At 59.5% G+C, this 26,599-nt stretch overlaps 1 protein-coding gene and 1 long non-coding RNA gene across 2 annotated transcripts in view; one reads left to right on the forward strand and one right to left on the reverse strand.

Moving 5' to 3' along the window:
• NTN1 (netrin 1) overlaps nt 1-25,694 on the forward strand; it is a 189,805-nt gene extending 164,111 nt beyond the window's left edge. The window contains exons 6-7 of the mRNA XM_059908934.1: nt 10,722-10,796; nt 25,366-25,694. Coding sequence (XP_059764917.1) covers nt 10,722-10,796; nt 25,366-25,694 — 404 coding nt within the window. The remainder of the gene's footprint in view (nt 1-10,721; nt 10,797-25,365) is intronic.
• On the reverse strand, nt 22,920-25,686 carry LOC132356141 (uncharacterized). Its single transcript, XR_009499758.1, has 3 exons — nt 23,892-25,686; nt 23,608-23,712; nt 22,920-23,128 (listed from the first exon to the last, which is right to left on the reverse strand). It is a non-coding gene; the product is annotated as an uncharacterized LOC132356141 (long non-coding RNA).
• Nucleotides 25,695-26,599: the final 905 nt, after the last annotated feature.

Consider the following 26,599-nt stretch of genomic DNA (forward strand, 5'->3'; position numbering starts at 1 on the left):
TGACTCCTAGGAAGGGGCAGGACAGTTGCTGTCGGCACCACTACCCCATGTTACTGATGGGGAAACTGAGGCTCGGAATGGTTAAGGGCCGCAGATCAGAGCGCGGGTGATGGGATCCCTTTTTACAGGACACAGCTGCTTTCCCTGGAGCCCTTTACAGGCGACTTCTGCTCACACCCTCGGGGCAAGAAGTGAGGGACATGGCTGTGTGAGCTGCAGGGGAGTCTTTGAAGAAGATTTGAAGTAGAAAACACTGGGGTTTGCTACTTGGGGAAGAAGAAGGGTGGATACTGGGGAGGCCTCAGCAGATCTGTCAGACACAGGCCTGATGGTGGTGGAGCTATCACAGCGGGGGCTCTTTAGGAGAAAGTGGGGGGGGTAGGGGGCCCTTGGTGGGCTGCGACAGCATGCCGTCCTGCAGGAACTTGCCTCCGCCCCGGCTGGCACGGCAAGGTGAGCCGCGTGGGAAGCTCTGAGTGAAGGTGGCCACACTGGGGAGGAGCAGAAAGAAAGGACAGGACTTCCCTGGGGTGACCCAGGCCTGGCTAGAACCCTCGGGTGGCTTTGCATTACATTGAAACAGACTGCAAACCTTATCCTGCCCCACCTGGCCCATCTGGCTGGTGTGCGTTTTCGTCTCTGCTCCTCCCCGCCCTCAACTCTGTGCGAGGCTCCCCGGCCTGCGTTCAGCCCTGGACTCTGCCAGGCTCGATCCTGCCTCAGGGCCTTTGCACAGGCTGTTCTTCCCGCCGGGAACCCTCTTCCCTCAGATCTTCTTGCCCTGCCTCCCTCGCACTGTTTAGGTCTCAGCGCTGTGTTACCTCCTCAGGGAGCTTTCCCGGACTCTCGAGAGGGCAGCACCCTCTCTCCTAGCCACGTCACCACACACATAGTTCGCTGACCACTCACTCTTCCTTTGTCCCTTGGTATTAATGTTTGTGGAATTGGGAGAGGATGGAAACAAACAAGCACGGACACACACACATACACGTGCGTGCACACACACACACACACACACACACACAGACACACCACCATCTCCTAGGAAGATGTAGCCCTTCCTCGGAGTAGAAGCCCCATGGATTAGGAATACAAATGTCACCTCACTGAATAGGAATGTCATCTCATTATGGGAGTCCCCCCCATTCAATCCCCATCCTCACTGAAGAAGAGACTTGCCTCAAAATATTTTTAGTGTTTTTCTCCTTTTTTTTTTTTTTGCTGTGCCATGCGGCATGCGGGATCTTAGTTCCCCGATCAGGGATCGAACCCACGCCCCCTGCCATGGAAGCACGGAATCTCAACCACTGGACTGCCAGGGAAGTCCCTGTTTTTCTCCTTTTAATACAAGAATGGTATACGCATTATAGTAAAATTAAATATACAGGCAAGACAAAGCAAGAGCATAAAAACCAGCCACACTTCCTCCACCCCACATTTTGGTGCACAGTATATTCTTCTAGAATAAAATTCAAACCCCTGCCGTGGTTGAGAAGAACCCAGGGACCCCCATGAACCCTCATCTCTGGCTGCCCTCCCCTCCCCCAGCTCCAGGCCCCTCTTCTGTTGGTTCCTCACACCTGCCCGGCTTGTTCCTGCCCTGGCTGCGTCACAGAGCTTCCTCCTAAAGGTCGCCTCCTCAGACTGGCCTTCACATCTAGGGAGGTCTCCACCTGCTCCCCCGTCCCCATCCTCTACCAACGCATGCTGGCCTTTGTCTTCATTCTGTGAATGTCACTCTTTGGTGAGTGTGGTTACACTCGTATCATTGACATGTCCCCTCCTGCTATAAAGCCACCCTGACTGTTCCATGAGCCCCAGGGTACACCCACACCTCCCAGAGCCAGCCACGTGGAAATCTCGTAGCAAAACTTTTAAGTGGATGAAGGGATGATAAATTCCTAGAAGTCGGGGTGCTCCAGCAAGGGTGTGTGTTCTCCAGGGTTTTGACCTTCGAAGCCAATTGCACTCAGGAAAGTTGGTATTGATTTGCACCCCAACTGCATTGTCTGAGTGTGTGTGTGTGTTTTGCCACTTCCCCAGGCAAAAGCCCTACATTCCTGTTGATTTTTTAAAAAATAAATTTATTTATTTTATTTTATTTTTGGCTGCATTGGGTCTTCGTTTCTGTGCACGGGCTTTCTCTAGTTGCGGCGAGCGGAGGCTACTCTTGGTTGCAGTGTGTGGGCTTCTCATTGCGGTGACTTCTCTCGTTGCAGAGCACGGGCTCTAGGCACAGCGGCTTCGGAAGTTGCGGCGCGCGGGCTCTAGAGTTCAGGCTCAGTAGTTGTGGTGCACGGGCTTAGTTGCTCCGCGGCATGTAGGATCTTCCTGCACCAGGGCTCGAACCCGTGTCCCCTGCATTGGCAGGCAGGTTCTTAACCACTGCGCCACTAGGAAAGCTCCCTGTGGATTTTTAAAAAAATATATTTATTTATTTATTTATTTGGCTGCACTGAGTCTTATTTGCAGCACGCGGGATCTTTAGTTGCGACATGCAAACTCTTAGTTGTGGCACGTGGGATCTAGTTCCCCGACCAGGGATCGAACGCGGTCCCCTGCTCTTAGCCACTGGACCACCAGGGAAGTCCCTCCTGTTGATTTAAGTTGCGTCTCTTTGCTTATTTGAGGTTGAACATTGTTACATCTCCATGTCCGCTTTCTTCCCTCTTTTGTGAATTGCCTGTTTGTCTTCTTTGAATGTTAGGGTGCTTGTCGTATTGATTCAGAAGAGTTCTTTATATATTAAAGACACTCACCCTTTGCTCTCTATGTTGCGAACACTTTTGGCTTTGCTCCCAAAAGTTTTACAAGGTACCTCATGCCGGTCCTTACTTGGGGCTGCCTCATTTGGGGTGACCTTGGCCTTTCTGCCCCAGAGCCCAGAGCTGAACGGACATCATGCCGTGGAGGCAAGGAGGGCTGGGAGGTGATGGGGCGGGTGAGACCAGCACAGGCCTGGAGAGACGCGTGGGCGCTCGGGAGCTGCCTGTGGACCCCGGCTCTCTCCTGGGCAAAGTGCTTGTGATGGGGGTTCTAAGAAGGTGTCTCAGCAGGGGGAGTGGGTCAGTCACCTACAGTCTAGGACCAAGAGGTGAGGGTTGGCTTAGTGGGGTGTGCCTCCTGCATCCTTAACGTGGTCATCATGAAACCCACGGAGACCCACCATGTGTGAAAGTGACACACATGGAAAGCTGGTCTCTGGCCTGAGGAGTTCCAAGTGGCTTTGTGGATCTGGGTCAGGGAAAGCCAGGACTCTCTGGGCAGAGTGGCCTCACCTGTCATCTGTCACCTGCTGGTGGGCAGGGTGGCCCAGCAGAAATGGGCAGAGCTGGCTGGGTGTCCTTCCTGGCGCCACCCCGTTGAGCTCTTCACCCGGCAGGGTTGGGGTGAGGGGTTCCAGGAGCCCCTCCCCTGTGCCCAGCCAGCGGAATCTGAAACTCCCCCAGCCTCCAGGTCTCTGCCCTGGGAAGGACCTCGGTGGCTGGGTGTCCCTTGTTCTTTATTCCCAGTGCCCCACCTTCCCGAGCCGACAGCCCAGAAGCAGAGAGGCTGGGGTGCTGCCGGGAGTGAGACCCTGGCCAGCTCCCCGCCCTGCTCCAGGGGAGGCACCAGATGCAGCGCCCCTGGCTCCGACCGGGGGACGCTGGGCCCCGCCTGCCATATGCTCGGTGCCGAGCCTTGATCGGGCGAGCAGGCCCGCCCAGCGGGATTTTTGGCACCTGGGACACAGGAGGCAGAGCAGAGGGCAAGCTACCCAAGGTGGAGGAAGAGGAGGGAGGGGCTTGGCCACTGGGATCGGGCCTGCGGTGGTGGTGGGGGGCCCCTCTCGGCTCTTGGCTTCGGGTTGGTCAGGGGAGCAGGTGGGGGGAATAAAGGGAGGGCTGGCTGTTCCCAGGAGGAGCCAGGATGCCAGCCTGCCAGGACGGGCCTGCTGCGAGTCGCAGATGGCGGCCTTGGGTCTCTGCACTCTCCCCGGGACAGAGCACATCCAGGTGGGCAACCAGGCGGTGCCAGCGTCCGTCCCTGGCAGCTCCCCTCTCGCTGGGGAGGAGGGTGAGATGGAGGGTGACCCTGGTGCAGGGGCCCCAGCAGGTCTTCTGGTGTTACCTGCACCCTCAATTCCAGCCCCCCAGGGTCTCCTGAGAGAACAGCGGCAGCTTCCTGCCCGCCCCTTCCTCCGCTGCGGGGGCCCTGGGTCCAGGGAGGATGGGGACCTTCGGGGCATAAAATATCGGATCCGATGAGTCAGTGAGGCTGACCAGCTGGTCCACAGGGTGTGTGTGTGTGTCTAAGCTCATGCCAGCACTTATTTAAGATCAAACCCTATGAAACCGCTTTTTTCTTTTAAAGTTGAAGAATGATCGATTTTAGGCACTTTTATGTGGTTCATCCTATTAGTGTTCCTTCTTTTTCTGTTTTCTGACCAGATCAAATAGCATGAAACAGCCTCTCAGTGTTTACATGGAGCCAGCCTCTGAAACCATCTGGATCCAGAGATTTCTTAAGATTCTTGATCTATTCAGATTTGATATCTCTTTAGTTCACTTTGGTCCCTTATGTTTCCCTAAGAAGGAATGCATTTCATTCAGATGTCCAAGATTTCAGTCTAAAACTGTATACAATAGCCTTGTAATTTATAAAATCTTCTTTAGATTGTGGTTACACCCCTTTCTCATTTGTTCCTCATGGGTCTGTTTTCTCTCTTTCATTCATAGTTAGACATGACAGTGTTTTGTCTCTGTGTGTGTGTGTGTGTGTGTGTGTGTGTGTGTGTGTGAGAGTTTGTTGGTTTGGGGGCTTTACTGAGAATCAATTCTTGGATGTATTTATAACTTTTGAGTTTTTTTCAGTATCCTACTTTATTAATTTCTACTCCTGTTGTTATTAATTCTTTCCTCCTGCTTTCTTTGGGTTTTATTTTCCTTATTTTCTAAATTCTAGAATTGAATGCACTTCATTTATTTTCATTCTTTTTTGTTTAATAATAAATAATATTTATTACATTGTGGTCAGGAAATGTGGCCTGTGTAACTTTAGCTCCTTGGAATTAATTTAGCATTCTTTTACTAGTTATGTGTTTCTGTCTGTTCCTTTTTGTCTTTCTCACAGTTTTTGCATAATGTGTTTCAGTAAGATGTCATTCCACACAAATTTTTTATTACTTTTGAACTTCTTTGTCACCTAGTGACAAACTTACAACTTCTTTAAAAGTTGTAAGCTTTTAAAAACTTGCTTTATTTCGTTGTCTCTCTTAAACAGTCATTTAATATTTTAAAATCAGTTTTTCAATAGAGGTGTTGAATCCATTTACATTCATTGTTTTGCTTTGAGATAGTGGCTCTTCTGTGATTTGAATTTATCACAGTTGCCTATACCCTATTTCTTCTCTTCTCTGGTGTTTTGTGGTTATCTTTGGGTTTTTCAAAAGCACTGTTTGATCTAATAGCTCTCATTTATCAGAGTCAAGCATGAAATAGCATCTTTTGTGTTCTACTTACTTAAGACAAAAAGTTGTATTCCCCGCCTCATTCTCAGTTTTTGTTAGTATCATCTAAAGTTGCAGATTAAATTTGTATACTTATTTATACATACCTATACATTGTCTGATGCTCCCTTTCAAACATTTTAAAATTATTTTGATCTTTGCCTTCACTCTTAGAACCAAATTGGAAACCTCTATGTTCGCTTGTTTCCGTGCTCATCACCAGTGTGTTCATTCCATGACTTTCCCCTCTTACATTCTTATTTTTGATCCATTTCACAGTTGGTTGGAAAACATTCTCCAGTGTTCCTCTCAAAAAGGATACATGGTTGAAACCTTGCACACTAGAGAATGTCTTTGGTTTATTGTGACCTTCATACATAGAAGACAGTCTAGCTAGGTATAAAAATCTTGGATCTCAAAGTTTTCTCTCCTCACAACCTATAGACATTGCTCCATTGTCATCTGGCCAGCTGCTTGTTGATTTTAAATCTGTATCTATTTTTTCCTCATCCTGGTATTTCATATGTTTTGCAAAGATGTATGTGGGTGTGTTGGTCTTTTTTCCTTGATTTTTTCCAAAAATTCAGTTCATCCTTTCCTTCATACGTAGGTTGGCCTTCAGCTCAGGGATCCTATCTTTGGTCTCTGCTGCAGTTTTCTCCCAATTATATGCCATCTCTCCACTTTCCCTCTTCTATCCCTATCGTTTTCTCTTTCACAATTTCCACGTCTTTATCCTTTTCCTCTAAATTTTGTGAGAATCTCTCCAATTTACTCTCCATGTTTCTGAATCTGTTTTCTACAGTATTCTCTCTCTTGATTGCTTCCAAAGTCGATTTTAATTGTGCTCCTAGGCTTTTAGGTTTGGGTTTTCCCAGCTCTTCTTTCTTTCGTGTGTCACCCTTTTTGTATCATCACGTGGCCTTTTCAGCTTGGCCTCGTTTTCCCATATGGCTTTTTCTCTCCTACTTCATAGAGGCTGTGTCTTTTTAGAATTTTTTTTTAGTCTGACACACCCATTCAGTTTCATATCGTCTACGGCTGTTTTCGAGCTACGGCGACAGTTTGAATAGTTGTGACAGAGACCGTATGGCCTGCAAAGCCTAAAATATTTACTGTTTGGGACTTTGCAAAAAGATTTGCAGATCCCTGGCCTAGCGTGACAGCTGGATTCCCATTCCAGCCCCAAGCTGGATGGCAAGGGAATGCATCCAGCTCCCTCTCCAGTTCCTAATCCCTCCCAGCCTTTTTCCTCAATTCGCTTCTGCTCTGTGGAGGTGGTGTCCTTCTGTCTCCACTGCCTGACTTTCTCGTTCTCTGCATCAGTCATTTAGATAAAAACGTGAGTTCACGTACCCACTGCAAACACAGTCCTTCCTGTCTATCCATCCCCTTCCTTAAGCCTCCCTTCTCCGGATCCGGCTCCACCATGGGGCCCCCACCCACTTCCTGCCCATTCGTTGTCCGGTTGTTGTCTCCCTGTCATCTTCCCTTTTTTTCCAGGATTTTTCTGTTCATCAGACAAAGAGCTCTGTCCTGAGGTAAAACCTGGACAGGTTTTGCTTGTTCTACCACCATCTGCCTTTAATTAATAGAGATTGCTCCCAGATTCCAGCGTTGGGTCATCTGTCAGTTTAGTTTTTGGCATTAGTGTGAATTTTCATTTTTTTTTTTCTTCATTGTCTGTGTAGCTATTTTGGAACAAAACAAGGAGAGGAAACGTGGGTAGCTGCAAGTAGATGCCATTTTGAAGGAGTCAAAGATGCATTTTAAAGCTGCGTTTGGTCCATCTTGAGGCAATCTCTGTAGCTGTGTGTGTATTTGATGAAAGAAGAAAATGCAAGAACACTTTCCTTATCCAGGGACCTCTTGTCCAGTGACCTCAGTTCTCTGGAATACACCCAAAGAGTCCGCACGCAGCCAGAGAGCTGCCATGGTGTCCATGCTCTGAAGGTTATTCACTGTACCCAAAGGAGAGCAGTTCAGTCTCTCATTCCAGGCCTGTTGACCCATGCTTTACATACAGTTCCAATAAACCTTAGTCTTTCTGTTTTCCTAGCTCACAGCTAAATCAGAATCAGCAAATTGGAAGAGAGAGGGGACAGTTTACAACAAGCACACTGACCTGATGAGAATTGCTGGCTGACAGGAAGGAAAGACCTAAGACCCACATAAAAATAAACAACCACAACAACAAACCAAATACAGCTGTAAATCTGCACGTGTTGAGGCTGGCACCATTTCCCGTAAGGGCGAGCGGCCTGGGGTTGCCCGGTGACGCCAGTTTGAGTCAGCACCCACCCCTCTGAGCCTTTCCTCTGCCAGCCTGGGTCCTCCACACAGGTCTTGGGTGCAGAGACTGTCTCCACCTCCTACGACTGCAGTCGGTTCAGACAGTGGTTCTAACACCTGGTTGCACATGAGACTCACCTGGGGAACTTTAAAGATCTGCACACGCAGGCTGCCCCCTAAACCAATGAAATCAGAATGTCTTGGGGGTGGAACCCAGGCTTCAGTGTTGTCCTAAAGCTTCTGGGTCATTCCAGAAGCCTGGGTTGGGCACCGGGCCGTTAGGAGCACGGGCAGGGTTGAGGGCAGTGCCACATGCCTCTTTAGTGCCCTGTGAGTGGCTCTCGTTATGGGGGGGCAGACTTGCTATTCATGGGGGCAACTGTGATTTGTCACATGGGGTCTGGAGCTGGCTCTAACTAGGCAGTGATGGAAGGCGCGCATTGGAGGATGGTTTCTGGCTCAGGTGGATACTTGGCTCTGAAGAGAAGAGCTGGGGGCGCTGCTAGGAGGGAGTGATGGAGAGGGAAGGGAGGGCTGGAGGGGCAGGGCCAGGTCCTCCCGGGGCCGCCTCCCCTCCAGCCTGCAGTGCACTGGGGCCTGGCACCCTGGCACCTTTCTCAGCTCTGCTGTCCTGTCTGAGGATGGGAATCACGGTGCCTTCCTCACAGGGCTGCCTGGAGGCTCGGGGGAGCTGGCGTGCTGTTAGGGGCTGTCTCCAGGGCTGAGTCTCCACCCCGCAGAGGGGACAGGGCAGGTGATTGACCGGAATGCAAGTCCTGACGGGGGCCAGAAAGAAAAATAATGAGAAAGCGATGAGAGTGCGTTCAAGGCTGTCCCTGCAGTGACGTCACCGGCACCGCTGGCATTCCAGTTCTTTCCCGAGTGGAAGACGGCAGGCAGGGATTCCCGCCAGCTCGCTGGGGGACGCCAGGACTTAGGTACGGCCTGGGTTCAGCCCCAGTAGTGGCTTTGCCGTGAGCGCCATCTGCCCCTGGGATGGCAGAGATGTGGCCGAGAGCGGCCGTTCCCAGCAGTGAAGTGCAGTGCCATGCGGGGCGGGGGAGTGGGGGGCAGTGCAACTGCCCGTGGGTTTGGGCCACTCCACTCACTGTCACCTCGTGTCTCGACCTCTCGGGCTTGGCCCCAGTGGAATACAGGCCGCTCTCCCTGCATGCCCCAGCCCCTGCCTTCCACGAGGTCCTGACTCCTGTGAGCCACCCAGCTGGCAGGAGGGGCTGGCACTGTGGACTCCGGTGCCCCCGGGCAGGGCATCCTGGTCGGGAGGGGGAGGTCCAAGGACTCTGACCCCTGGGGGCAGGAAGGGGGGCTGTTTTTCCCCACTTCCGGAGACTGGCTCCTAGTGGGGTGCCCCAGGAAGCTGGCTCGGGGGGCAGCAGAGGGCTGCCAGGCCTGCGGCTCGCAGGGCAACAGGATGGAGCTGTTTCAGCTTTAATTAGGACCTTGAAGGAGGCAGCCACCTCCCGTGGGCCAGAGGCTGACGCTGGGGTGATCTCTGAATGTTCCCTGCAGATCTAAGTGATGGTTTGGGGGGACAGGTGGCCTCCTGCCCTGGCCTTGTCCTGTGCTCCCACACAGATCACTCCTCACCCCCACCCTGGCCTTGGTTTTCCCCTTTGCAGGATGAGGGGCTGGCACCTGCTCCTGGAGCAGTCACCTGTGTGTGTGTGTGTTTCCCTCCTCCTTTCTAGTCCCCTTGCCAGGACACACACCCAGCCTGTTTGCACCGTCACTACTCCTAGAACAGGCTGGGCCCTTGGCAGCCCGGGGCTGGCCTGGCTGGTCCTCCCCGCCGGCAGTCTGGGAGCTGCTGGAATGCCAGGCGTTGTGCATCCCCAGCTCTGAGCTGAATGCCTCATTCTTATCGAGGGAGAACCCGTCGGTGTTTACCGAGACTCAGCGTAGCCTAACCACGAGTACAGTGATCTTGGCATCTCAGACTCGAGTGCAAGGCCCAGCCTCACCACTTGCTAGCTGTCTGGGATGCACTGGGCAGGCGGCCTCCGTTTCCTAGTCTGCAGAATGGGAATAATGCCCGCAGATCAAAGAACGGTTGTGAGAATTCAGTGAGAGCCAGCATGTTGAGTGGTGGCGCAGGGCAGGCTGGAGTGATTTATTGGGCCTCTGTAGTGGGCTGGCCATCACGCCAAAAGCTGACGTGTGAACACAGATCTGACAAAGGAATTGCATCACCTTATCTGAAGAGAAGGAAGAGCTGGCAGGGAGGGGGCCGGGGGGGACCGGCGTTGGAGGTTTGCATCTGCTAGGCCGACAGAGGCCACCCCCAGGGGAGGCAGGCCCCAGGGCGTCACACATCCTGCCTGGCTCGCGCTGGGACGTCCCCGAACTGATACCCGCAGACGCGCGGGCCCGGCGGCCCTGCCTCTCAGCAGTAGGGCCCGTTAGAACTGAACTCTTCTTCGTGGGGCATTTTATTTGCACACTCCAGTAGAGTGGACACCAAAGGGGTTTTCTAATGCTTCATGGGCTGCTAATTTCCTCCGTGACCTCTTTTGTTGGGGCCTGACCCCAACCAGAGGCTGCTCGCCATGGAAGCCAGCGCCTGACACAGACCCGGGGTGCGGGGTGACAATGAGGCCTCTATTGGCTTTAATCAGGCTCTGGGTGCATCTTAAGAACAGGGGGAATTTGTGTGGCGCTCCAAAGCCCTGGGTGGCACAATACGGGAGCCCCCAGAGTCCCTCACGGAGGCCGGGGGGCCGGCGGGGGTGGTCAGGCGGGGGCCCTTTGTCCCAGCGCCTCTCGAGAAGGCCAGGACGCCCTGAATGGCCGCCCGCGCGGCCTGGCCCCTTGGGTATCACAGGCCTCTGGGTATTTAGGGAGGTGGCCTCCCACCCGGGCCGGCAGCCTATTCTTCGCCTGCCTAATTAGGTTTTGTCTGTGCCTCTCCCCTCCCCTGCAGACTGTGATTCGTACTGCAAGGCCTCCAAAGGGAAGCTGAAGATTAACATGAAAAAATACTGCAAGAAGGACTATGGTGAGTGAGAGCCCCTTGTCTGGGGAGGGGGAGGGGAGGCACCACGTGACCAACGAGGGGCTAGGGTTGGGGTGCAGGTGGCCCGGCGTGGGTGTTGGTCACAGAGTCCCTGGGAGCGGACGGGAGCCGCGTGGGATGGGTCCCACGCCCAGTTCTTCCCCCTTGGCGGCGGGTGGTGTGAGGGGTCACGGGTGTGTGGGCAGGGTTCCCCCCCTGGCCCTGCAGGGAGGAATCCCGGCCAGTGGGGCCTGACAGGCCTGGGATTCCCAGGCTTCACTCTGCCCCTGAGGGGCTGTGTGGCCGCAGACCAGTCACTTTACCTCTCTGGTCTTCAGTGCCCTCATCCGTACTCATGGGCATTCAGCCTGAGGCTCTGTAGCTCAAAGAGAGGTCCTCGGGGCATTGGAGAAAGGGAGGGAGCTTCCATGGTGTGTTTGAAATGCCGATTCCAGAAGCCAGCTCCTTCCAAGGGTTGACTCCACAAGGTGGAGCTGGGTTGAGAATCTGCATTTAAAACGGCTCGCTGGTAATTCTGAAGTTTGAACACAGCCTCGGGATCCCTGAGGGCCTTTTCCAGCCGGGAGCTGGGGGGCTGCAGAGGGCTGGAGGGCCTCCCTGTCACCGGAGGCCTCAGGCTCCCTTCCTGGGAAGAGGGTGTCCAGTCCGTCCCCCAGTCTCCCCGTGCACCATCCACCCTGGCACTGGGGGTGGGGACCCCTGCACCCCTTCTCCGAATCCGCTCTCGCCAGCCCCGCCCCGCCCCGCGGGAGGTAAGGAGCCAGCTTTGTGTTTTCTGGGCCCTGAGAGTGTCCGAATTGGCTGGGGGCCTGGGCCGGCCAGACACCACGGGACCCAGGGTCAAGGCTGACCGCACGGTGGGTAGGAGGCAGTTGGGGAGCCCCTCGCAGCCCCCGGGCAGGTGTGTGCACATAGCTAGAGGCAAACAGAAGTCCCGACGAGATTGTCCAGCCGTCTGCTGGTAGAGCTGGGGAAGGCCAGGGCGTCGGACGCCCAGCCGGGAAGTGGCCACAGCCTGGATGGCCACCCAGGGGCCCCGAGCCCAGGCCTGGCTCTTTCCACCCTGGGGCCCTCCTCCTGACCCAGTAGGCCCGGCTGATTCAGGCTGAGGCTGGGCCTCCTTTTCCTGGACCACGAGAGTCCACTCTGCCCATCCCCCTCTGCCCATCTCCCCGCTCCAGCTGGGTGTTGCCTGTCTTGCCCGTTCCTCCTCCCTCTGGTTCCTGGAGGTGAGTTCCCCACTCGGCTGCCTCTGGGAAAGGCGACCGGCCTGTGTTTTCTGCCCTGCATTCCTAGTCTATACCCTGATCGGGGTGCCTTCCGTGGGACCTGGGCAAGTGCAGTTGCTTCTCTGAGCCACAGTTTCCTCGTCTGTAACAAGAGGGTGATGCCCCGACTGTGTCATATGGAAGCACCCAGCATGGGGCCAGGTGCCTGGTGGGTTCCCAGGAAAGAGTGGCTTCGGCTGGTCCCCTGGAAGCTGGGTTGGGGGGCAGGGAAGAAGTGGGGTGGGAAGGGAAAGATGACCCGGTGCCGAGAACTCGTCCAGGACCCGCGTGACATCCCTCCCAGACCCGAGGGGTCCGGCAGCCTGGCCTGGGACGCCAGGCCCCCTGGGGCCTCACCGGGCCCGCTGTTTGAACCAAATGCAAGGTGTCCTTCTTTAATAAGGGCAACCATCAGGACCTTTTAGCAAAATGAAGTGAAAGGTGAGGCCCAAAGGAGCTCAAAGGAACGTTGAACTTCTAAATCTTCATTCTACTGCGTGTGGGCATGCACGCATATACACGGGTGTACACACATACGCACACCCCACACGGAAGCCCAGGACTCAATCCCATGATCCAGCTGCCCACCCCGCAGGATGAGGCCGGAGCGGCTGGTGGGTTTGGCGTGTCGGTTCCGAAGCGGCCAGGCCGTGGGCATCCTGTCCCGGAGCCCTCTGGGTCCGCGGTGAATTCCTAAAAAGCCTCTTTTAAGTGCTTGCATCCCAAGGCAGTGCAGAAACTTCTGACTTTCACAGGAAAACCAACCTTGATTTTGAAAACAAACGTCGAGGTGGTGTAAAGATGAAGGGAGTGTTGTCTCTGACCCAGGGTGACAGCAGCCCCCAGAGGCCCCAGGTGGCGTTGGATGAGGCTTGTGTGGTCCACGCTCCTGTCCCGGGACCGACAGCGTCTGCCGGGGACGGGAGGTGGGACTCGGGTGGGAGTGCCCAAGGGTCGTGCGGTGTCCCAGGCTTACGGCTGGGGGCCCATCGAGGCTGTCCAGGCCCAGAGAGCCAGGGTTACGGAGGAGAGTCCTGGGCCTGTCACTCTGCCACCGCTGCTCCTTCCCCACCCAGAGTGGGGGTGGGGGGGGGGGTGAGGGGGTGAAGGAACAGGTGGGCTGCCGGGGGGAAGGGTGGTTTGAATTCGGTCTTGAAGCATCCTCTCTGCAGACGCTGGGGAAGGGGCCTGGGAGGAGGGGCGCCGCGCAGACTTTGTGTGAGGTGTTGACTGCAGCCCCCCCCCACCCCCGTTCTGCTCTTCCGTGAAGAAAGGGAAGATAGGACTTTTGTTTACAATTACCCAAATGGATCCGTTTGCCTCCTGGTTCCGTGGGACTCATTTTGCTCTCTTCTGACTTCTTCTCCTCCGTTGAATTCTGCCTCCCCCACCCCTGATGTTGTGGGGGACACTTTGGCCCCCTCTGAGCTCTCCTGTCTCCACCCACCCCCAGCAGCAGGCAGGTCCCTCTTTCTGCAGGACGGGGCCTGGCCCCCTCTTGTTATATTCCCAGAGGGGCCACCCTGAGCCCTGCCCCCGCTATGGGCCCCCCAGGGAACAAGTGCAGGGGGCTCGGCCTCTGGGCTCCTCTTGTCCTCTGCTCCCTGACTCCATCCTCCCTTCCCCGCACCTGACTTCCTCCTGGATTATCCGAGGGAAGCTGGTGTCCTAGGTAGGGCCCCTGGCCCAGCTGGCTCAGGTGACTTGCCCAGCAGAGGCCCAGCCTCCCTGCCCGCCCCTCCCCCATCACGTTTATCCCCAGGGCCCCATGTGTCCCCAAACCAGGAGGGGTGAGGAGCGGCCCGGCATGCCCACCTTCCCAGACTTCATGGCGGCTTCATGCCACCTCCCCGCCAGCTCCTGGCCCTGCACTGCTACTAGCACGCTGCCCAGGCGTCCACGTTTCTGCTGCGGGGCGAGATTCGAGGAGAGCAGATGCAGGAGAGAAGCGGGGCGCCCCCGTAGAGCGCTGGCCGCATCCGGAGCTGTTGCGCCATCAGCTTTAATGTCATCACCGACCCACCCCATTGCCCCGAGGCCAGGACTGGCACTGCCCCCGCCCACCCCCCAAAGACTCTCGGAGGGGCGTTCTGGTCCCTAGCACCGTCCGTGATACTCTTGGGGTTACCTAAGAGTTGGGGAGCAGCCCACCCCAGCTCAGCAACTAGGCCTGCGTGTTCACGCAGGAGACAGGACAGAGATGCCAGGAAGGGGCTCACGGGGGCTTCCGGGGAGGGCTTGGCAGACCCCAGCAGGGTGGGGGCAGGCAGGGAGAGGCTTGTGGAGGGAGGCGTGAGTGGCACCCACAGGGGCTGGGCGGGGGCCCACGGGGGCATCGGGGGGTCAGCCCGGCAGCAGCCGCAGGCCTTGCTCTGAGGCCGGAGGCCAGGTCTCCCACCGGGGTCTGCGGACCTTGTGGAGAATCTTCCTCGCATCCTGCTGGGCCCCTGAGCCCCTAGATGAGGTGTGAGTGGAGGTGTCCCTTCAACACCCGAGCAGACCTGGGGCAGGTGAGCAGGAGGAGGGCGAGAAGGGAGCCGGCGGGCCCAGGAAGGCCGGGGAGGGAGGCTACAGGGGCCGCATAATCCCTGCTCTCTGACTGACACGCCGGCAGGGAGCCAATTAGGAAACACATTTCCTTCACTTTACAGCCAGGGCACTTGGACGTTCTAGAAGCTGCTAATTAGAACCTGGTGGTGGTGGGGGGAGTAGTGAAGAGCGGGCCCCGGGCCCCCTTCCTCCTCTGAGGCCAGCTCAGGAGTCTTGACGTTGTATGGCTGGAGGACCTGGGGCTGGGTCTCCGCTGAGCCGGGCGGTGGGCGGTGGGCAGGAGGCCGTGGGGAGCAGGGGGCAAGGAGCAATCACCCGGGCTAGCTTGGGGTCTGCTGGGCCTGCCCGTGTTCCCAGTGAGACAGGGCCCAGTAGGTGGGGGGAGGCCTCAAGGCCGAGCCCGCCGTGTCTCTCTGCTCTGGGGAGACCCCGGGACAGGGAAGGGTAGCTGTTCCAGTCCCATCTGTAGGGAACGGGGCACTGGCCCCAGAATCCGGAGGCAGATTGCACACTTGCTGTGTGACTTTGGACCAGGCTGGGCCTGCTTCCTGATCTGTCCCGTGGTGGTGAGATCAAGGGGACACGACGTCCTTCTAGACGTGGCAAGGATGGTGGCCTCACTGGTCCATCTCCAAGGGGCAGGGGTCCGTGGTGGTGCTGTCACTGACGCCCCCCCCCCCCCGCCCCCGTCCTGGGCCCACCTCAGTCCTCTGTTGCCCTCTAGGGGAATCCGGCTCACCTTGCAGATGCTGAGGAAGCGTCCGTGGGAAGGCTCGGGGCGGGGCGGTTGCACATGGAAGACGGTGTTTATTATTTCCTAGCGTGTTAGCATTTCCTGCCGACTTTCCAGGAAAACCTAGCCTAGAGGGGCCCTTCCTCAGCGTAAATGCTCCCAGCAAGCGTGCGTGTGTAGGTGTGTGCATGTGTGTGCACGTGTGAACATATCCACGAAGCCTGCATCTGCTCGGCGGCGCCCAGGCAGGCAGAGCGCGTGCGCCCCTCCTGGAGTCGCTGGCTCTGCGGCGCGTCTACCCAGAAGCCCGGCGCTCCAGGACCTCGGTGTGTACAGAGTCAGGCGACGGGACGCAGGTGACGCTGCCCCCGGGGCATTTACTGTAGGGATGTCGCACCTCTTGGCCGAGGCCTGGCAATGACTTCAGGCTGAGACACCCCTCGGCTGGCGTGGGGAGTGGACTTTCTAAGCCCTGGCCCGCGTGGAAGGGGCGCCGGCCTGCCCCTGCCCCTCAGCCTCCCTCCCCCGCTTCCTCTTCGCTGGTCCCCGTGCTCCTTGGGAGGCTCCACCGTCTGGCCCTCACTCACCTCCTCGCGTTCGCGCGACCTCTCCTCGGCTCCCGTGCCACTATGCATGGGCACCGCACACACGTCCCAGGAGGTCCTGCTCCCTCACACGGCGTCCCCACCTCAGCCAGTCCCTCCTCGGACACTCATTAGGCGCCTGCTGCGTGCCCCATCCCGTCCCAGGTGCTGGGCTTACAGAGATGGAGGAGACACAGGCTCAGCCCTCCAGGAGTTTCCGGAATCAGAGGGGAGATGCACACACAAATGACAGCACGGAAGGGAGACGTGGGGCCAGGGTCGGGCCTGGGGTGGGACGTAAGTGGGGCCTGGTCCCTCCTCCAGGGAGGGTGTGGAGGGAGGGCTTCCTGGAGGAGGGAGCGCAGGTAGCCAGTGCTCACGGGGCAAAGCAGGGCTCTCAGGCAGAGGGGGCAAAGTGTCTGTCTGAGCACAGAGGGAGGAGCAGGCTAGGGAAACGGGAGAAGAGGGAGTGTGGAGGTGCTGGGTGCAGGGCGGGAGGCTGGCAGAGATGCTGGTGTGGGCCGCGGCAGCCGGGCTCATGTCCGCGTGCAGGAGCCACTCTGAGGCCACCGAGAGCCAGTCCTGCTCACGTTGGCACACGGGGGCTGCCACCGTCTCTTCTTCCTCCCTGGGATGCAGAAGCAGGGCGCCGGGGTGGGGGGAGGAGACAGACAGCTCGCATTCTGAAAGGTGAGATCATCTCACTTTTGCCAGTTCTTGGAAAAAGGATTTGTTCCCAGAAATGTTTATTAGTCACCCCTTTTGTTGAAAGACATTTTGGCACCACCAGATGGAAAATCAGAATGCTTTTCATAAGATGATTTGTCTCGAGCATTCCTCCCGTGATCCCTCAAGGATGATTTCTGAGGCTACAGCTCGAAGCGGAAGTTCTGTTGGCATCTGTGGGGAGGAGCTGGGTTCATGAGGTTGTGTGTGTGCACATGTGTGCACGCGTGTGCTTGCCAGGGGACCTAAGTGGATCCCCGCCCCCGAGAACCTTGTATCTCCTGGGGCAGTGGAAACCCCAGAGAAGAGGCCTTGCCAGGCCGGTGTCTGTCCCTTCCCTGCAGGCCCCAGATGGGCACCTCACAGCCTTCATTCTCACCCTTAGCAAATCCTCAGAACCACCTGTGAGGGAGGGCTTCTTATTCCTGCCGATGGGACACTGAGACTCAACGAGGTAAAGAGTATGGCCTAGACCGGGGCCTCCGAGGCCTGAGACCCTTGTGCTCCCAGCCCGCCCCCCGGGCCGGGGCGCTGAGCCTTGGGCAGCTCCCCTTCGAGGGCTCACGGACTGGTTCCCCCACGGGACCCTTGGCTCCTGAGAAGCCACAAAGACATCTCCGTGGGGGAACAGCGGGAGTGGTCACCGTGGCGTTGGGGTGAGCGTCAGGGATGTGGGGCTGTCGGAGACGAGATGGTGTGGCTGAGACGTCGGGCACAGTGGCGGGGTGGGCGTGGCCATGCAGCCGTGGGCTCGCCCATGCGGTGGAGGAAGGTCACGGGCGGGTCCCTGATGGAGGCTGGGGAGGCCGAGCCGGCAGTGGAGACGATGCTGGTGGTGGAGTGACCGCGGATTCCCGTGGAGCTGGTGTAGGTGGTGGGCACGGCCCTTGTGGGCTCTTGTCTGGCTGCTCAGGCTGGGATGAGGTGGGCAGGGGTGATGGGGGGAACCTCACAACTCAGGCCTCGACGGGGACACGGGGCCTCTAGGCAGATGATGGCCTCTCCTGCTCTTGACGCCCCCTGCCCTTCCTTTCCTCGACCTTGGGGTCAATAGCTATTCCTGACCAGGATCGGTCCCTTCAAGTGCGGAACACGGCGCAGGTTATCAGCCGTGACTGCAGGGCTTGGGGTGGGCAGCGGAGCACCCTGGGGGCTGTCCCCCTCAGGGCAGTTAGCAGGGGCCGGGAGGCAGCTGGTGGGGATGGCTGGGAGAGGCCAGCTGCCCCCACCCCAGCACTGTCCCCAGCTCCGGGGAGCGGGACGCAGCCCTGCCGGCAGCACGTGGCCTGGTGTTTCAGGGGCTCACTGACCCTTCCCCGGGGGGGGGGGTCACCGGCCCCCTGGGGATCCTCCGATTTCCCCAGCCAGATGTGACCTCCCCCCTCAGAGTGCCAGCCCCATATGGAGGCCAGATGTGGAGCCGGGTCGGCATGAGTCAGCCTGAGGTCGCAGAATGCGGGTGACCACCAGGTTGGGCAGGGAGGGCCAGTGGGCCCCAGTGACAGCTCGACAAAGGCCCCTGAGCCCGCAAGGCGCTGCACCGATCGGGGCCTCCTGTCGCGCGAAGGGGATGACGGGCCGCAGCCCTCCCCATCCCCACAGACAGGGGAGCCCAGAGCCTGGGCCTCCAAAAACCTCTGCTGCCCCAGCAGCTGCAGGGTGCCAAGCTCCAGGGGGACCTGCCACGGCCCCGTCTGTCCCCCTCCCTGGAGCATCCTCTCCTCTGAACATCCTGTTTTTAGAAAGGAGGTGTGGGTAGGGAAGGCTGTCTAAGGGAAGGTGTCTCCTCCCATCTCACAGACGGGGACACCGGGGGTGGGGGTAGGTGGGGATCTGTCCAAGGTGCCTGGGGACAGCGGCCGCCTTCCCCTACAGAGGGACAACACTTGTCCCGGCCACCTGTCTCCAGGATCACAGAGCACTCCTCCCACTCAGGTGGGGCTTGGATGGGCATCTTTCCCCCGTGGGATGGATCTCGTGGGTCTTGACACCCTACTTCCCCGGGGTTAGAGCCTTTGGCACGAGGACCCCAGTACTGTCGCTAGTCCTGGGGTCTTGCCACACCTGCCGCTTTACCTGCTCGCGTGAGGCTCAGGCTGACGGGAGGTGGGGACGCCCCCGAGAGTTCCGCCCCGAGAGTTCCGCAGCCTCTCAGCAGCCTGGGCTACCTGCGGGGAGGCAGGCCTGGCCTCAGGTCACAACAGCTTTTCAGAGGCTCGCGAAGGGTCACCCCTGGAGTGGGCGACTCCCCCAGCAGGGCTCTGGTAGGATCCTGCCTTGGCCCCTGTTTCTGGGCCTGAGGCCCCTTCTCTGGGTGTTCTTGGAGAAGCAGCTTCCAGCCGTTGAGGGTGGTTTGACTCTAGGAGCTGAGCAAGTGCCATGTTCAGAGGGTGACAAGGGGACCAAAGTTGCTGCTGGACGCCCGTCCTCCAGGACAGGGCTCCACGCACGGTGTCCTGGGTGCCAGCCCAGCGCGGGAGGAGGGGCTGCTCTGTGTAGAGGGTTTGCTGCCAACAGCTGTGGCAGAACCGTTGCACGGGGGCCCCGCTGAGGAGTTGGTATGAACTTGCCGCCAGGACGTGAGCCCTGGAGGCGCGGGGTCTGGGCTGAGGCCACGGCGGGGAGGCTGCCTCTCTCGCCTGCCCTCCTCCAGAGGCCGGGGGGGGGGGCATCTCCTGAGGCGTGTGAGGCCCGCGGGGAGCCTCGGCCATCCTCCAGGGTGGCACCGTGACAGCTGGGGCCGTGCCCATGATGGGTGTGGGCACATGCACCGGCTCAGGAGTTGGCTGGGCTGTGTCGGTTGCTTCTGGCTGGGAGGTGGGGGGGCACCCGGGGCGTTCTCCCTCGGGCTGATTGCAGGGAAGACCAGCCTCCGCGAGGAGGGCACCCCGCTGGGGCAGGGCCCAGCTCCACTCTCCTGCCTGAGCCTCTTGCAAAGCCGGGCGGCCAGTCTCCTGAGCACGTCTCGCCTGGGGGTGTTGGCCGGGCCAGACCAGGACCATCTCCTAGGGCAGAGGCCCGCTACCCTCCCGGAGCCCGGCTCTCTGATTCCCAGCTCTCCTGATGGCCCCTCCTCCAGGGAGCCCCCGGCATCAGACAGTCCCAGGCACCTCACCCCCCTCCCCTCCCCAGAACAGAGCCCAAGCACCAGGACCAGCAGGGGAAGCTGAGGCCGCCTCTGTGTTGCTGGCGGTCTCAGAGAGAGGGGCGTACCATTGCTTCTTTGGCTGAGGAGGGAAAGGGGGGAGCCTTCACCAGCCCCGAGCTGGGTGTCCGCACTTCACTCAAGGTCTGAGGTGGGGCCTTGGTGGGCGGGGCAGCCCCGGGGCTCCTGAGGACTCCGACTCCAGGGGTCTGACCACAGCGCTCGTCCAGCCCTCCGCCCGGGCGGGGCTGCTGTGACCACCCCCCCCCCCCCCAAGCCCGCCCAGCCCGCCCACCCCGCCACAGGTTCGCATCTCTGCGAACAAGGCTTGGCCCTGCTTGGCCGTTTCTGACCTTCACAGGGGGCTGGGAAACATGTGGTCAGAGCTGCACTTTATGAAAGCAGCTGCAACTCATGACACGCTTTCCGTGCCGGGAGATTTATGGGGCCGCGTGGTTTTAATGGTTTCTGGGGGGCTAGTGTCCTCCCCCGCTTCGTCCTGGCTGCTGTCTCAGAGGCAGATGGGCGACAAGCCTTCCCTGGCTGCACGGGGCCAACAGGAAGGTACGGCTGACCACCCAAGCCTCCTTGGGAGGGGCAGCTGCTGGGAAGCCCCCGGGGACTCACTCCGAGCAGCCCATAAATCTGGGAGACCTCCAGGAGGCAGGAAGCCTCTGTGCAGAGGCGTCCCAAGCCTGAGGGGAGAGGAGACGGGCGGCCCCCCTGCGCCGTCCCCCCCCCATCCCCCCGAGGTCTGAGCCACGGCCACTGCCCCAGGCCCCGCCCAGCAGGTCATCTGTCTCGGGCTGGGCCGGCCGATGGATAGGCACTAACTGTGTACTCCTCGCTGACCTAGCAGCTGCCCTAGAACCTGGCTGGCCGGGAGCTCTGATCCCAGCGGGACGTCCCCGAGACCTGCAAGCGGGGCGTGGGCATCAGTCGGCCCGGTGCTGCCGCCTGCCACAGACTGTCCAAGGTGGTGGCAACGCCAGGCCCTCGAAGGGCCCAGAGCTGACAGACTCTCGGTCTCCTGGGCCAGGGCCGGAGCTGGGGAGGGAGGATTTGAAAGAACAGGGGCTCTGGACTGAGGAGGGGGCTGCCCTGGGGCCGCGTGGCGCCCTTTGGAGGAATCCAAGCCCGGATGGGCCCTGGAGCTCCCCACTTCTCAGCTTGCCTTTGCTGGCCTGGTACTTTCCCAGCGCTGGGACGCGGTGGAGGTTGAGGCGCCCCGGGAAGGATGGGCAGAGGTCTGCGCCTACAGAAGGACACGCGGAGGCCTCGGGCTGAGCCACGAACGTGGCTGAGAGGACCCCCGGGGCTGGCTGAGGCCTCGGGCCTGCCTCCCTGCCCCCTGCCCAGTGGCCAGAACCAGCCCGGTGCGGGCACCGGCTGTTCTCACTGGCCCTGGCCTCCGGGGGCTGGCCCTCAGTTCCCGCCTCTCCCCCTTGGAGTCACGGCTAGCCCTTGAGGGCCAGGCCTCTGCCGAGGGCCGGGGAGGCGCATGACCCTAGTAGCCAGGAGGCTGGCTGGAGGGCGAGCAGGGGAGATCAGTCCTCAGGGCCCTGCCCTGGTGGCCGAGGAGGGCTCCTGGCGCAGGAGGCCTTCCCGTGAGCCCCAGAATTGCTGAGGGGGGCAGCTGCTAAGGGCTGTCTGCAGCCTCGCCAGAGCCCCAGGACCCGCTGCAGGAATGTTTTCCTGCAGAAACTGGCAGCCCAGGGACCCTGAGGCCAGGAGACTAAGTGCAGCCTGGCCCCTGGGACCCAGGGGCTGACTCCTTGCTCTCCGGAGGCTGCGCGCTCCCCTTGCTTTTCTGTGGGCACCCGCTCCATCCTGAGCCCTCACTGTTTGGGTGAGCAGGGCTCAGAGGGAGGGCGGGCAGGCATGTACAGTGTGGACCTTCAGACACGGATGTTTATCCCGAGTGCGGGGCCCCAGCAGGTGTGGACAGCCTCCCATCCTGGCCAGTCGGCCTCAGCCACTCCCTCGTCTGCGCTTCAGAGTCTGGCCCCGGTGGCTTTGTGCTGGGACCCCCACCTCTTCCTGGGGGCGGGGGGGGGATCTCGGCACGCCTCTTATTGCCCGGTCTGATAGGGTCTGATCTCACCGTCTGTCTTTCTGAGGGTCGTCTCATCTGCCTCGTTTCTGAATGAGGGATGGGGGATCCTCCCTGTGAGGCCAGTTTAGGACATCGGTGCAGGGATGTGGGGCTTAGGACTGAGGGTCGTTGGCCTGGAGTGAGCGTCATGTGGGTGTAAGGGGCCCACCATTGGGAACCGTGCGCCCCACGGCCGCTGCACCAAGTGCTCCCCCCACAATCCCTGCCCTGGTTGGGCGGTGCCACAGGCCCCCAGGAGACCCCGGTCATTCCTGGCTCCCAGGCAGCAGGGCATCAGAGGGGGCGGCCGAGCCCCGCATGCTCGCCGAGTGGGTCTGCCTGAGCTCACAGTTTCAATGTGTGTTCTGAGTATTTTCAGCCGTGTGTGCACCGCGGGGACTTGGCCTGCGCACTGTGTGCGCAGCTCATACTTGGTGGGCTGCGTAATATGCAGAGGCGTTGCCAAGGGCAGCGGAAATGTGGACTCTTTCCAGCATAATCACATGAGTCTACCACCACCCGCCCCTGCCCTGCCCCCGGCCCCGTGCCGTCCCCAGCGGCTGCCAGGGCGCTGCTGGGGTGGAAGGAGGACAAGGACCAGTGCTTCGGCCCCTGGACGCGTGAGGACAGCAAGGTGTCCGGGGCCAGACCCCCTCCGGGCTGCGTCCTCAGCGTCAGGTGGGTCCCCTCCAGGCCGGGGAAGCGGGGTGGCAGCTGCTCGGGGTGCCCTGCCAGGGGGAAGAGGGGGGAAGGCAGACCAGGGACGGTGGGTCAGGGGTCTCCAGGCCTCCTACAGGGAAGGGTCACGTTCCCACAGGGCTGGGGAGTGAGAAGGGCCCCTGGGGGCCAGCCCGGGGCCTGAGCTTGTCCAGAGAGCTCTCTGGCCTCACCAGCTCTGCCTTCCCACCTGGCCCTGAGCTGAGGCCCAAGATCCCGAGTCTCTGATTCCAGTGACATGAGTGTGCTCATGCTGCCAGAACAAAGTACTATATAGACTGAGGGGCTCAAACAACAGAAACTCATTTTCTCCCAGTTTTGGAGTTTAGAAGTACTGGATCAAGGCGTCGTCAGGGTTGGTTTCCTCTGAGGCCTCTCTCCTGGGCTTGTGGGCGGCCGTCTTTTTGCTGTGTCTTCAGGTGGTCGTCCCTCCGTGCGTGTCTCTGTCCTAATCTCTTCTTATGAGGACTCCAGTCATATTGGATTAGGGCCCACCCTTTAAGAGGAAGTTATAAAGTCGTTAAGAGGTAATTAAGTTATCTCCAGATACTGCCACATTCTGAGGTACTGGGGGCTAGGACTTCAATGTATTAATTTTGCTGGTGGGGGGGAGATACACGGTTCAGCTCATAACACCAACAGATGATCAAAGCCACATTCTCCAGGGGCCTGAGCCAGCGGTGCCTTCTGCAGCATCCTTGTCGGCCACCCCAGCCCACCCTGGTTGGGGGGACACTGTGGCTGGGCCGGGGGTCTGGGGTCCCACACAGGCAAACAGCTGCAGCCTGGGGGAGGCTCATTCTGTATTCAGCTCAGTCCCAAGGAGAGGAAACCGGGGCTCTCGGGGATGCTGGGGGCGGCTCCCCGCTTGCTTAGCTGAGGGGCACGCAGTTGCCACGGTGACCTCTATCTGCGCAGTCACACACACACACAGCCCAGCCACTTCTCCAGGCTCGAGGGCTTCCCCACCCCCACCTCAGAGTTCACACTGAGTGTTGAGTCCCTTGGTGACAAAAACATGGAAACGGTTGCCATGGCAGCCATTCTTTGGAGTGCAAAGTTGAGGATGCCCAGGAACAGCTGAAATGAAAATATGGGAAAATCCGCCACTTCCCTCGCCCCAGAAGGATGAGTCGGGTGGCGTTCAATGGAGGGCCCAGCCATCCCTGCCCCTTCCCGTCACCCCAGGCTAAGTGAGGGCACAGGAGGGGAACGGGGAGGGCCTGGGGAGTGAAGGTGGCAGAGTGGCCCCCAGAGACCTTGAGAGAGGCCGGCCAGGCCGAGCTGTGGGTGGGCCCAGTGCCCAGAGCGATGTGGGCAGGTGATGACCTCTTGGCATTCCCTGGGGACATGTCCTTGTGGCTGGAGTGCACCTTGTCTCGGTCTCTTCACCTGTAACCTGGGGAGACAAGCTCCTTTCTCAGGCGGGCTCAGGACCATGATCTTCAGCCTGTCCAGGGGTATAGGACGTGGTGGCAAGGGGAAGGCGCCATGTTCTGACCACAGGGATGGGGAAGGATGCCAAGTTTCCCTTGGATGGGGGTTAGTACAACAGAGACCTCTGCACTTACCCCTGGAAGGGTTGTGTCCCCCCCAAGAAGTTCCCCAGGTAGGCTCCATGGGGCTCTGGTGCCTTGAGATGCACCAGCCAAAGGGTCCTGCACTCAGAGTTGTTTGGGAAGCCAACACACGCGTGTGTGCACACAGTTTGTAGATTAAAGGCTCAGAAAAGTCCTGCACTAAGGCGACTTCCTTTGTTTGAGCCAGTATTTCACATATTTGAGCAAAATCCCCCCCCTTAAAACAAAAAAGTGTGTCCTCCTCTTATGAAGTATCTCTTAATATCCTGCAGAAAGAACATCTGTTAACATTTACTAGAGCATCGATTCTCAAAGTGTGTTCCCTGGGTCAGCACCATCTGGGAATGTGTGAGAGGTGTGCGGTCCTGGGCCCCAGTCCACATCTATTGAATTGGAAATTGGGGTGAGGCCAGCAATGTGTTTGACAAGCCCTCCAGGGGATTCTGATGCCTGCTCCAGCTTGAGAACCCCTTCTACTCAGGGAAAGAGTAGCAGAGAATTGAAAGGGAGGGGAATGGCCTGAGGACAGGGAGACAAGGCAGACTGGCAGGGATGGGAGGGGGGCAGTACAAGGATCCTGGACTCCGGTAGAGACGCTGCAGCCACCCTGAAGGGCTGTTCAGGGTGCACTGCACCTGGGCACTGAGACCCCATTCTGGTTTTCTGAGATTGGATCAAGGGCAAGGCTGTATGTCTAGGGGTGTCATGAGGCTTGATGTTAAGTGACGAGGCCTTTGGAAATGCCCAGGGGGTACCATCTGAGGAGGTTCCCCCCATCCTGTGCCGAGGCGCCAGTGCTATGCTCATGGAGGGCACCTGCCCCGGCAGCTGGATTCTGCCAAGTTCTGGGGATGTGGTCAGTACCTACAGCACCTTCCTGGACCCTAAAGGGGATTGTCCCCAAAGACAGTGCTGGGTGGCACCTTCAACACAGGACATAAGGCTTCTGGGAACAGCGGCCTTGGCCCCAGTATCAGCTTTGCCACCACACACCCACTCCCCAGTCGGGTACCCCGTGCAGTCACTTCCCAGCTCTGGGTCTCCTTTTCCTTCTCCATCACACAGGCCGCCCCATCCCTGGCCCTCCTGGTCGCAGGAGCTCGGGGTCCAGGCGGCACCCGTGGCCCACCCTCCTGCCTGTGCTTCCTTGCAGCCGTCCAGATCCACATCCTCAAGGCGGACAAGGCGGGGGACTGGTGGAAGTTTACGGTGAACATCATCTCCGTGTACAAGCAGGGCACCAGCCGCATCCGCCGCGGTGACCAGAACCTGTGGATCCGCTCGCGGGACATCGCCTGCAAGTGCCCCAAAATCAAGCCCCTCAAGAAGTACCTACTGCTGGGCAACGCGGAGGACTCGCCCGACCAGAGCGGCATCGTGGCGGACAAGAGCAGCCTGGTGATCCAGTGGCGGGACACGTGGGCGCGGCGGCTGCGCAAGTTCCAGCAGCGCGAGAAGAAGGGCAAGTGCAAGAAGGCCTAGCGCGGGGGGGGGGGGGGGCAGCGGCGCGCCGGGCGGGTCGGGCGCCGGGGCCGGCGAGCGGGAGCGGGCGACCCGCCACCGCGGCGGCGTGGACTTGGCCCGTGAGGGCTTTCCCAGCTGGGGGGAGGGTGGGGGCGGGGCCGGCGCGGCCGGGCCCGGCGGGTCGAGGACGAGATGTAGCTACCTCACGGGCTCCCTCCAGAGCAGAGAGGCGCTCCCCCCGGGGCCGGAGCGGGGCCGGGGCAGGCGGGCGCAGGCGGGCCGCAGCGATGGGTAGGGAAGGGCACAGGAGAACTGTGAACCCCCAGGCCCCCCGCCCGGCCCAGCCCCCTCTCCCCGCCTAACACGGAAAATCCCGCCCTGTGCCCACACCCTTCTTCGGGAATTCCCACAGGAGCCCCATGTGCAGCGCCCTGGGGGCGTGCGGGGGGGGGCCTTCCCCGGGCGGCCCGTGGTCTCCACCGCGCCGCCTCGTCCCCCGGCTGGGAAGCCCCCGCCCCGCTGACGGGTGGGCGCTGGGCCAGGCAGACGGCAGTGGGCCCAGGGCCACCCCCGAGAAGCCCGCGGAGCTGCCTGACGGAGGCGGCATCGCGAAACCTCCCAGAGTCTCCTTTCTGCCAGGCTGGAAGCGGCCCCTTCGTGACATTTTCCGGGGAAGGGGCACGGGCGGGGTTGACGGCGGTGACGCTATTTGTGTGATGACCTCAGCTCCCACAAGGCCCCGAGCAGTGTCCACCGCGGGGCAGGGCCTGGAGTACGGCCGCGGCGCCCGGCGGGGGAGGAGAGGTGCCGGCGTGCCCGAGCCGCGGGCTGGCAGGGGCAGGAAGCGCTAGGGTGCTGGGTCCCGAGGAAGCCGTGGCCAGTGCCTGCTGCGGCCCTCACTCCTGGCTCCCCCAGAGCAGGGA

Source organism: Balaenoptera ricei, chromosome 20, assembly GCF_028023285.1.
Source record: "Balaenoptera ricei isolate mBalRic1 chromosome 20, mBalRic1.hap2, whole genome shotgun sequence".
Classification (NCBI taxonomy): Eukaryota; Metazoa; Chordata; class Mammalia; order Artiodactyla; family Balaenopteridae; genus Balaenoptera; species Balaenoptera ricei.